This window comes from Chelonoidis abingdonii, chromosome 12, assembly GCF_003597395.2.
Source record: "Chelonoidis abingdonii isolate Lonesome George chromosome 12, CheloAbing_2.0, whole genome shotgun sequence".
Lineage (NCBI taxonomy): Eukaryota > Metazoa > Chordata > Testudines > Testudinidae > Chelonoidis > Chelonoidis abingdonii.
The window spans coordinates 6,668,138-6,680,084 of NC_133780.1; the positions used below are offsets into that span (position 1 = coordinate 6,668,138).

Consider the following 11,947-nt stretch of genomic DNA (forward strand, 5'->3'; position numbering starts at 1 on the left):
ATAGCTACGGGATAGCTACCCACAGTGCAACGCTCTGGAAATCGATGCTAGCCTCGGTACATGGACGCACACCACCGAATTCATGTGCTTAGTGTGGCTGCGTGCACTTGACTTTATACAGTCTGTTTTACAAAACCGGTTTAGGAATAATCTCGTAGTGTAGACATACCCTAATACATTTATTTGATCATGATAAGAAATATAACTCCCCCCACCCCCCCCCCACCCCCCGTTATGGTATGGTTCTCATTAAACAAGCTTTGCAATTATTTTACAGTCCCATGTATGTAGGCCTCAGGCTTTAGCTAACCAATGCAAAATAAAAGCTAAGATTCTAACTGCTCAAAAGAAACTTGTTTATCAGCATATAGGACGCAGGGTGTGGAGAAATTAGATATGAAGAAACGGGGTATGAAACTGACAAAAGAGGAACTGGGGGGGGGGGGGGACAAGGGGTCCCTTAGAGGCCAGCTCAGTTATAATATAGTATAATAGTTTTGCTTGCTTAAGGTAAATCACAAGAAGGGGTCACAAGATGACCAGCTCAACACTGCCCAAGCGCATGATATTTGTTAAGATAGCTTGCTGATTTGCAATATTCTATATGGTAATGGCTTTTGCAATATGTAATTGCAATCAAGGTCATAGAACAGTCAGCATAATTAACAATGACTGGAAATACCCTAAACTGAACTTACAGTAAATAACCTGCTGATTTGCAATATTAACTTACCAAAAAAAGGCAAATAACTTGTGTAATCAATATGACGTTTTGCGGTTTTAACCTTTATAAGCTTGGTAAAATTTGTAAGGGGGAGAGCAGCCTACCCCTTGCATGGGGACCCGCTGTCTCTCCCTGTATGCGTACTTGTAATTCTTGTTATAACAATAAAGGTGCCTTGGCTTGTCTGACCCAAAATCAACTGGGTGGTCGTCTTTTCCCCCACAAGCATAAGCTTTTGTGGGCTAGAGCCCACTTCATCGGATGCATGTAGTGGAAAATACAGTAGGAAGATATATATACACACAGAGCTCATGAAACAATGGGTGTTACCATACACACTATAAGGAGAGTGATCAGTTAAGGTGAGCTTTTATCAGAAGGAGAGGAAAATAACTGTTTGTAGTGGTAATGAAAATGGCCCATTTCCAGCAATTGACAAGGCGATATGAGGCACTGTAGGGGGTTTGTGGATCATGCTGGAGCTTCCATGAGAGCCAGGCATCCAGATGAGGCAGGACGACAACCTAAAACTGGAATTCAAATCTGGGGTTTAGGCGCTCGCCTCCCTGTGTAGATCTGGACCGTATTTTCGACTGATAACGTGAACAGAAATTCACATGCAAAACTTTGTTAACATAAAGTAAAACTGCGTCTTTGGTGTGTCACCCTCCTCCCCATTAAACTTTTGTCCCTAACAGCACCCCGAGCACAGTACAACCCAAGTCTGGCATCCCAGGCAGTCACCTGGCTCACCTGCCCCTAAATTTGAACCCGTGAGAAACTCTTCTGCCAGGCAATAGTCGGTAACAATAATGCAACAAAGCAGGAGCTAGAAGCCCCAGGTTTAAATATCATCTCTCCTTTTGGTTCTTTATATTTCCATGCACTTCACAACCCTTATCACTAATGAAAGCCCCATCCCCACACTAGAGAAGTATCAGACACCCCCTTTCCCCCCCGGGTACAAGATAATCGGGAGGCTGCACAATGGCACTTCAGGTAGAATTGGGAAGATAACTCAGGTCTCCACTATGGAAAGCCAAGGCACTAGCTACTCATTTCTATGGCCTTTTGGGATGAATGCATGAAATAGATACGATCTGGTTACCTGTCACTACCCACCACTGAACAATGGAGCCAAGAAGAGAACCCTGGAGCTCTGATCGCTAGTATTCTAATCTGTCTAATAAGTATTTGTGGCCCTGCTGACACAGTGTGTGTGTGTCAAGTCCCACTCTGGTGTTTGGCTTCAGAAATAATGGCATTTTCTCCTGGGGTTCAAGTGGTAGGGACGTGCTGGGGATCGGCAAGACCATGCTACAAAGCCTGCTGCTGTGGCAGTGAGGATTGAGTGGTTCCATTTGCTAGATATTTTTGTGGGGTTTTTTTTAATAGTTTATATAATTCAAATGATATTTAAAACCATTATAATCTGTTGGCCATAAAATCCAGGTGTTCCAGACTGCGAACATCTGTCACACACAGTTTGTTTGCTGCTGTCTCACACAGGCAGGTTTGGGAGCTGAGAAGCAAAGTGATCCACCCAGCTCGCTCCTGCGCAGAGCTGAACAATTCCTGGCGTACCCAGGGCTGGAATAGGGGTGGGCTACTGGGTGACTTCATAGGGACGCTGGTCATCTAGGGGGTGCTGTGTGGCAGTGCAGAGGTGCGAGCTGCTGATGTAGAGTCAGAAACTGCTCCCCGCTGGCAGGGGAGCGCTGGGGGGGTGGGGACAAGATTTCTCCCTCTTCCTCCCAGCAGAGGAACATGGGGGGGGGGGGGCAATATTCATGCCCCTGCAGGGTGTGTGTGTGTGGGGGGGAAAGCGAGGAGCCATACCAAGTGCTCCATGCATCTAGGTCACTTCTTCCACCCCGGCCCCTCTGCTGTGCTGTGGGGTGAGCCCCAGGAGCTGTTGCTCTCTGTCCTCACCTTATGCAGCCCAGGTGGGGGAAAGTGACCTAGATGCAGGGAACCCTAATGTCGCTCCTTGCTCCCTCCCAGGCCCCCAGTGGAGGAGCACTGTTTGAGTGGGGGGCAAGCAGCAATGCTAGCTGCTCCAGGCATCCAGATCAGGGTCCCCACGTGGGTGCCGGAGGGGGGGTGCAGGGGTTGGCATGAAGGGGGCTCAGTGCAGGGGTTGGAGCACTAGGAGCCCACGGGGGCCAAAGGCCCCAAAATACAAGTTCACTCAGGGTGCCATTTTCCCTAAGGCTGGTCCTGGACATACAAGTTGCTATAAAGCACAAGGCTCAGTGTGCGGCTGGATAGTAACATACTACTGAAAGGGCCAGGCTGGCATCATAGTGACCTACACAGCTATCCTCACGGGTGCTGGGTTCCCACAACCAATTAAAGGGAAGAAATCCCACGGCTGCCTTCCAAATTCAAACATCACAGGTGGGGAATTTAAATTCTTCTCCCTCCCATCCCTGGGGCTTAAAGGAGGGAGAGGGGGGAAGCTTCCAGGTGCCACAGAGATGAAGTATCTGGCATTGGGTAGACAGGGTCCTCCAGGGGGATAAAGATGAGCCAGAAGGCTGGGTAGATGGGAATCAGTCAGGTTATAGGTGCTAGGAGGACTGAGGCTAGAGAAGCCCATTTTTCCGTTCCCATGGGGCTGTTCCCCCTCATGCCTCAGTGACACTGGCTGACCCAGGATCCTCAGAGTCCCCTTGGATCGCAGAGGACAGGAGCAAACAGTCTGCACAGTCCCTGGGGCAATGAGATCGGCTTCTCTGCCGCGGTCACGGAATGTTCTCTATGGTTTGACAGTCCAGAGACTGCCCGGAGTTGAGACCTGACGCAACCTCCAGAGTCATAGAGATGGCACAACAGAAAGTCCACAGGAGGAGGTTATAGAGTCTATATGGTCTAAGGCTAGCGAGGCTGATCTCAGGGCCCCCAGGGGAGGGGTAGAAGCCAGAAAGAGGCAGGGACATGGGAAAGGGATGGAATGGGAGTGGGCAGAGCAGGGGCAGGAAGAAGTGGGGTGGAGGCTTGGGGGAAGGGGTGGAGTGGGGGCAGGGCTGGGGTTGAGGGGGTGTTGTCCCAGGCCCCACACATCCCTAGAGATGGTCGTGTGCCTCCGCTGCTCCCGTGTCTCAGGGACACAGTCTGAGCTGGGACTCTACCCCTAGCACCCAGAACCAGGGTCGGATTCTCTCCCCAGGGACGGAGCCCGGCGGGAAAGTGAAGATCGGGGCCCCATCGCCAGCATCCATAAATGTCACCTGCCCCTGGTCACAGTCCAGACAAACCCAGATCCTGCTGGGGACCCAACTCAGGGGCAGATGTGTCGCAGGGGAGGTGAGAGCCCAGAACTGATCCAATACATACCCCACAGCCCAGATCCCCTCTCCGGGGCGGATCTCTCCCCTCCTCCTCACAGACTCTTTGGCCACCCCCACAACCCAACCTCCCCTATCTCCCACCTCCACCTCCCAGCAATGTCTCCCCGAGGTGAATCCCTCAGAGCCCAGCACGGAGGGCTCAGTGTCAAATCTCTCAGGGTTGTCAGGCAGCTCCTGCTGTATTTCTTCCCACTTTACACTTCTCAAATCCTCAGACAAGACAAGGTTGAGATGAGCCGTGTCTGGATCCAGAGTCACATTCACTGAGGAGAAAGAGAATCAGAGCGTTAGGGGCAGAGCTCAGCCCTGGGGGAGGCTGGGACCATTTCTCAGACTGCCCAGAAGCCCCATTCTGGCTGGGACAGGACTGGATCCCAGGAAGCTGCCTCAATGCTGAGCACCTGAGACTGAGCAGAGATGTCACTGCAGCTCCTCAGTCTGTTTCTCATTTGCCTGAAGAAGATTCAGCTCCCAGCTTCCCCTGCTGGGGCTGCTCCATTCCAGCGGCAGAGACACTGGGGTAAAGGAGTGGGATGTGTCAGCCCTAAGGGCACAGAGCTTTCTACTTATTCCTCTCAATTTAGTATTAAAAGTTCTGTGAATGTCCATGAGAACCCCATGGTCAGAGTTAAGAGTGTTTGGATGCTGCTCAGTGAGTGTTTCTGTTCATCAGCGTAGGCAGGAATTCAGCACTAAGGTCGGTGTCAGGATCTTTTGTGTGACTTCCGCTTGGGATCTCCTCTGTATTTCATGGTTTCGTTGTGGTGCTGGGTGTGTCATGGCTGGTGTTGGTTTGGTTGGTAACTTTAGGTACAATGTGTTTTCATGGGAATTTTCTCATAATTTAAAGACAATTTCTATCTACAACCTCACCCTGCATGTGTGCTCCTAAGGATCCCGCTTTTGTTGTCTCTAGTGCAGATGGCAGAGTGTCTGGAGGGGGAAAAGGAGAAAAGAGACAAGATTTCCTGCTTTCATGTTTATAACGATATCCCCACTCTTAACTGACCTAACTTGGTTTGAATTTTGACAGAGAAACAGAGAGGGACAGGGACACACTCAGATCTTTAGTATAAATATAAATGAATCTGAAACCTTCTTCCTCTCTCATTCAGGCATCTCACAGCAATGAAATCAACAGCCATTAGGTCTCACAATCACCCTCGGAGATACAATCTGTACGAGAGATTTCCTTTCCCCTCATCATCCCCTCCCACCCTCCAGACCCCAGCTGATTTGTCTCATTCACCTATTGCCTTTTGTCAGACCGTAGACCCAGATCCTGCAAAGACTTCAGCATACTTTGGTCCCTTTGACATTAATGGGATGTTAAGAGTTTGCAAGGTCAGGGCTTGCAGTTGTAGATCTCTTGGGTTTATTCACTCAGCATCTCTACAGAGCTCAGCACAATGGGTCCCTCGCCCTCCATAGAATAATAAAATCATTTTATAAGTATCGAGATTGGAGCTGGGAGAGTGTTGGCTCAATGGGCTAGATTCACCCTCATTGGCAGAGAGATATAGGGGGGCAGTTTGTGATTCCCCCAGTCAATGGCTACAGAGGCCTGTGCAGACCTTGGCACAGGCTAGGGAAGTCCTGAGATGCAGCCAGAGTAGCACCCTTGTGTCTGTGATGCCCATCGGCTTTGCAAGTTGGGAGAGAAAATCAGGGACTCAAAATTAGGCCATTTTGCTAAATTTGGGCCTCAATGTTGTGACCTTTGTTAACTCATGAATGAACGTGAGATGTCCTGGCACCTGTTACACCAGCTCAAATACTTTCCACCTGTCATTCAATAGATACGACCCAAGTGGCCAGAGCTCGTCCCCTCCCACGGTCTCAGAGGCGCGTCCTGCTTTCCCCTCCTAGATCCCTTCTCAATACCTTTGAATTTTCTCAGAATCTCCGATAAGGCAACAGTTTTCTGGGAGAAATGGTTGAGTCTCACTTCCAGTTCAGGAGAAATGTCCACTGGCTGCTGGAACTTCCCCTTCTTACACCTGGAGAGAAAACTTCACATTCATATATTTCATTTAGGGCCACCTTATAATTTGTTGTTAGTGAAAGCTTCTGCTCTAATGGGCCTGGAGTGAGAGCAGGTGCAGCACAGGCTGTGGTTCTGAAATCTCCCCCCAAAGGTCTCATTAATATTCCTCAACTCTAGCCTGGAGAGATCAGCTCTGGGGATGATAAAAGGGGAATTTAGTCTCTATGTCCAATTCACTCCTTGGCCTCCATGCTTTAGGGACAGGAAGTTCCCAGGTGAAGTGCTGTAGAAATCTGTGCTCTAGACCGAGACACCAATTCCCCCATCCCCAGCTCATTCCACACAGGGCTCCAAACAGCCCTCAGGTGGGAAAAAGTCTTGATCACTGCTGGCCTGGGCTGAATGGTGACCAGTGCCCCAGCAGTGACAGGCCCATATTCCATCCCCACAATCCTGAGGCAGCCAGTCCCTCAGGGAGGTGACATCTCTAGGAAATACTTGAGGTCAGTCTTTCCCACCGAATGGATAATTCTAGAGTCTTCTGTAAAATGGTGAGACACTCAGGATGAAGTTGATCAGAAAGATTTGTATCCGACACGTGACCTTCCCCGCACATTTTGCTGTAGAACCCTGGGGAGATGCGGTGCTAACATCACCACCACCACCATCACTAGGCTCTTTCCCAGCATTGTCAAGTGTGAGGGCGAGTGAAAGAGAGCCACGTACCTCCTCAAGGTGTATCTGACATCCTAGAGGAGAGAGAGAAAAGAATCTCAGTCCCACATGACACAGGCAGTGGATCCTAGGGAAGGGATTTTGAAAACACAGGGAAAAAAGGTCATGGATTCCCTGAGCTAATCGGGCTTTCCCTTCTCTCATATCTCTGTGTCTGTAACTCTGCAATGACCAATAAACATTCACATGTCAGCAATGCACACACCGAGTTACAGTGAGATCTCTGACTGCCGGACCCCTGTGCTTATGATTCAGGAGCCCTCCCTTCCATGTGTGGGGATCTGCCATGTTTCTAATTCAGTCTCACCTGCAGGAATTCACTCGCTGGCTTCTGATACTTCCCCTCCAGCTCACTGATCAGCTCACTGAGACGGGAAATCTCCTCTGAGAGTATGGTGTTATTTTCATTCCGTATCTTCACTATCTCCTTGTCCAGCTTTTCCAGCCGGACCAGCAGGAGTCGCTCCTGTTCCTCCAGGAACTGCCTCAGTTGCTGAAATTCAGAAACAATTTTCTGCCTCTCCTCTTGTATCTGTTTCTGTAAAGCAACAGGGAAAGGGCTGGTCAGGGACATGGAAGCAGTCGGGGGTTTTTTATGGCAATGCTGAGTGTGCAGGAGGGAGAATTTCTTTGCAAACCTAAGATTTCTGACACTTGATTCTACCCTGTGGTTATTTGGGAGAGGATCCTCTCACACCTCTTTCATGTCTCCCCAGTGTTTCCGGAAAGGGATGTTTCCACGTCTGACATGCTTAGGACAGTGTGTTGTCAATGGCCTCTGAGAATGCAGATCCAGGGCAGCAGGAGGCAGGACTCAGTATAACAGTGGCAGAAGTTCCAGGGGGAAAAAGAATCAAATAATTCTGCGTCATTTCTTGCATTGTCGACACAGGGAAACCACAAGAGCTAGAAATTAACTCATTCACTGACACAAGAGCTTAATTCTGCACATGAACCTAACACAGAAAATCTAGGATCATGGAGAAACATACTGATGCCCACATTCACCAACCCCACAGAGGAATCTTCCTACAAACAGACCTCTCACCACAAGTCTCTGCAGGTCAGTAACAACAGGCACCTACCAGATACTCCCAGTTTTTCCCCTCTCCAGTCAGTTTAAATCCCAGCAGCTTTTCTCTCTCTTCCTGCAAAGTCTTCCAATGGGCCTGGATTTTTTCCTGTAGAAAGAGAAATGATTTGGGCGGTTTCATTCTGAGGGTTCAGAAGAGTGTGTAGGGGGATGTTTTCCCACCCAAACCCAAGGTGACTGTTGGTCCTAATGGGTTTATGACATCAGGGCCACTAAGGGAATGAAACCGAACAATGGAAATAGGGAGAATGTCATATTCCGACTTGTTTCCAATTCAGTCTTTTTATAAATTAGAGAGAGAGACCTCAGTTATCCAGGTTTGACTGGTATTTATTCATTCACTAATTAGTAGCATAGCACATAACAGGAAACTGACGTCATATGGTGGTGAATCAAGTAAGGTGGTTTTCAGGAGATTACCGAAGTGATACAAATCCCAGAAACCACCGGGGCTGCAAATTTGGGCGGGGATTCTCCAAGGAGCCCAACTCCCAACTGAATTTCAGCTCTGAAACCCTGGGGACTGCACTGGTTCAACAGACCTGGTCTGAGCATTAGGACAAACTCCCAACACTCAAATATAGACTGGCCTGCCGCTCTTGTGTTTTAAGCCTCACTCAGTGTGGTGAGCTTCAGCCGGTTCGCACCGGTTCGCAGGAACCGGTTGTTAAATTTAGAAGCCTTTTTAGAACTGGTTGTTCCAGGTCAACCAGTTCTAAAAAGCTTTTAAATTTAACAAAGGCTCGGGCAGCTGTCCACCCGGCTCCCGGCCCCAGCTCACCTCTCCCTCTCCCCTGAACGCTCCGCCCTCCTTCTCCTCCCCCTCCCCTGCTTGCCGTGAATCAAATGTTCGCGGGAAGCCTAAAACAAGCTGCAGGCAGGTAAGCGGGCCGGGGGGGAGGGGACAGCACATGCGGCAAAGTCCAGCTCCACCTGAGTGGCTCCCCCTGGCCCCAGCCGAGGGCCCCAGCCAAGCACGCCCAGCTCGGGCTGGTCCCGGCCGAGTGGGTCCGACCCGGCCCAGCTCGGGACCCGCGGCACCGGTCCTGGTGCCGGCTGAGCGGACCCGGTCCTGGCCCCAAGCAGTGTGGTAAGGGGGCAGTGAGCAGCGAGGGGGTGTTCGGTGGGTTGTGGGGGGGTGGAAAGGGGTCAGGGCAGTCAGAGGGCAGGGAACAGGGGGATTGAATGGGGGCAAGGGTCCTGGGGGGCAGTCAGGAAGGAGCAGGGGTTGGATGAGGTGGTGGGGGCAGTCAGGGACAGACAGAAGGGGTGGTTGAATGAGGCAGGGGTCCCAGGGGGCCATCAAGAATGAGAGGAGGGGTTGGATGGGGCGGCAAGGGGCAGTCAGGGAACAGGGAAGAGGGGGGATGGGTCGGGGTCCCGGGGGAGGTGTCAAGGAACATGGAGGGTTGGATGGGGCACGACCCCCTCAGGGCTGGCTTTAGGAAGTGCAGGGCCCAATTTGAACATTTTCAGTGGGGCCCTGGCAGGGATGACTAAAAAAAAAACAACCTTTCATTTCTTCGATGTATTATTTACTTTCCATAACTATATAAATCATACAATTATATATTATGTACATTGCATCATATATGCTGTAGATTGCTAGTAATGACCGCCATTTCACATGTGTGGGTCCCTGCCACTCCCTGCAGCTGTGCACGTGTGGGTCCCAGCTGCTCCCTGCCCCCTCATTGAAGCAGGTGTGCAGGGTTACTGACCTGGGAACTGCAGGGCACCAGCGGACATGAGGCTGGTTGGAAGCAGGGCAGGGGCTGACTGGAGGTAGGGTCTAGCTGCAGGCAGGGCAAGGGGTGCAAGGCTGGCTGGAGACAGGGGGATGTGGGGTGGGCTGGCTTCAGGCAGGGCCGCAGGGGGATGCAGCAGGGGTTGGGAGGGCTGGAGAAAGAGGAGTGCGGAACTGGCTGGCTTCAGGCAGGGGAGTGCAGTGGGGTTGGCTGGAGACAGGGCAGGGAGTTTGGGGCTGGGTGTGGGCAGGGTGTGCAGGGCTGGTGCGGGCAGGGCTGTGTGGGGGGCTGGCTGGCTTTGGGCAGGGCCACAGGGGTGTGTGGCAGGGAGTGGCTGGAGACAGGGCATGGAGTTTGGCAGGGGCTGGCTGTGGGCACGGGGTGCAGAGCTGGCTGCGGGCAGGGGGTTCAGGGCTGGTGCGGGCAGGGCAGGGGGTGCAGCAGAGGCAGCTGGAGCCCCGGCCCTTTAAATAGCCCCCAAGCCTCCCGCTATCCCAGGTCTCAGGGGGTTATTTAAAGGGCCCGGACCTCCCCTGCTTCTACCCCGCCCTGGACCTTTTAAGTAGCCGCTGGAGCCCTGGAGAATACATGGGGGCTTCAGGGCTCCGGTGGCTATTTAAAGGACGGGGTGGCAGAGACAGCTGGAGCCCCGGCCTTTTAATAGCCCCCGGAGCCCCCCGCTATCCCAGGGCTTTGGGGGCTATTTAAAGGGCCCGGAACTCCAGCCGGGAGAGCGGGGCTGCGGGGCTTGCCGCGCTCCGGCCGGTGCTCCAGCCGGAGCTGCGGGGCAGCCACGCTCCCGGCCACGCTTTGGTCAGGGGAGCGGGGCCATGGAAGACCCCAGAGCAGACCTCAGCCGGCAGTAAGTAAAAAAAATGTAAAAGGGGCCTAAGGCGCGGGGCCCGATTCCAGGGAATCGGCTGAATCGGCCTAAAGCCGGCCCTGGACCCCCTCCTGAGGTGAGGAGGAAGGAACCTGTTGTTAATATTTTGGCACCTCATCACTGGCCTCACTGATCATTAAACAGCTTCTGGTCTTTAAAAAGTTCCCTTGTTTTACCAGTGGAAGGTGGGTTTGACAAGGATTCAGCTTCTCAGGTAAAGGTTTTCCATGTCAGGTATCTTAAAAGACTTTATCTTTTTGCCTTTCTTGCCACTCTGCCAGATCATTTATTTTTAATAGCAGCTCCCATACAGTGAAGGCTTTGCAGAGCGGCATGATGCAGATACAGTTGTGACAGGCAACTTGCAGTGAAATTAACCTGTAATTAAAATCTAAAGTTATTGCCCATTAAACTTGACAGCAATTCCCTACCTTGTACTCCTGGGCAGCCTTCTGTACAGGAACCACCCTGTGAGCGCGGTGAGCCCGGGATCTGTCGCACACCACACAGATGGGGGTTTGACCCTCTTCACAGAACAGTTTCAGAACCTCCTGGTGTTCCCCAGACACCCTCTCTCCTCCTGCTCCCTTTGCTGCCCGGAAACTCAGCCGCTTGGCTATTTCTACAATATTTGCCAGCTGCCTGTTTGGCCTGAGGTTTCCCTGGTGCACAGTTTCTCTGCACTGAGGGCAGGAGGCGGCTGTAGCTGATCGCTCCCAACAGTGGGTGATGCAGACTCGGCAGAAATTGTGCCCACAGTCTATGATCACTGGGTCCTTAAAATACTCCAGACAGATGGGACAAGCAACTTCATCCTGGAGATGTTCCACAGGGTCCTCCGTGGCCATGACTCTCTCTGGGCAGTGCAACAGGGTTGGTTTCACTTTCCTGAGCTCAGGAATATGCCCCGCCTGCAGCAACAGCAATTGGGTGTTTCCCTTCCTGGAACTGACTCAGGCTGGTTGCTGGGGTGCAAACAGACACCTGGTAACATTCCAGTCCGGGACACTTAAGTGAGAAATGCACCACTGGGCCTCCTTTGCTTCTGGGCTTCACATCAGCATCCCTCTGTCATAAAGAGCTTGCATGAGCAGGGGCTGTGTGTCTGGAGTGATATTTAGGCTTGAAAGAATTATTTTTATATATAGTTGATCATATTAATGTTTATTTTAAAATATTTTTTCAATATTTATTAAGTTACATTTTCACAGTTGCACAAAAATCTGGGCTTCAGCATTTCCCCCCAATTTTTATCAATTTAACTGTTCACAGTTGTGGCATATTACGGGGGGATATGACAATAGCGGGTCAGACCACAATGATTTAAAGGCAGCAGACACCGAGATTCAAAAAGTTAAAGCTTTATAACTGTTAAAACACAAGACTGTCAACATCCCCTGTCAAAAGATGCAGTCACTGTCCTT

The 11,947-nt window shown here is 51.2% G+C and overlaps 1 protein-coding gene across 1 annotated transcript; it reads right to left on the reverse strand.

Annotated features, from left to right (window-relative positions):
• Nucleotides 1-954: 954 nt before the first annotated feature.
• On the reverse strand, nt 955-11,497 carry LOC116821110 (zinc finger protein RFP-like). Its single transcript, XM_032774024.2, has 7 exons — nt 10,955-11,497; nt 7,885-7,980; nt 7,107-7,337; nt 6,791-6,813; nt 5,962-6,077; nt 4,951-5,010; nt 955-4,340 (listed from the first exon to the last, which is right to left on the reverse strand). The coding sequence occupies exons 1-7, from the start codon at nt 11,369-11,371 to the stop codon at nt 3,829-3,831; spliced, it is 1,455 nt and encodes a 484-aa protein (XP_032629915.1). The 5' UTR covers nt 11,372-11,497; the 3' UTR covers nt 955-3,828.
• Between the last annotated feature and the right edge of the window lie 450 nt (nt 11,498-11,947).

Bases quoted from the DNA above. Each gene is read 5' to 3' on its own strand.
- LOC116821110 (XM_032774024.2), bottom strand. From the start codon at position 11,371: ATGGCCACGGAGGACCCTGTGGAACATCTCCAGGATGAAGTTGCTTGT. The intron at 7,981-10,954 runs GTAGGGAATTGC...CTCTTTCTACAG, and splicing joins AGGCTGCCCAGGAGTACAAG to GAAAAAATCCAGGCCCATTG. The intron at 5,011-5,961 runs GTATTGAGAAGG...TTCCCCCTCCAG, and splicing joins GATTCTGAGAAAATTCAAAG to ACACTCTGCCATCTGCACTA.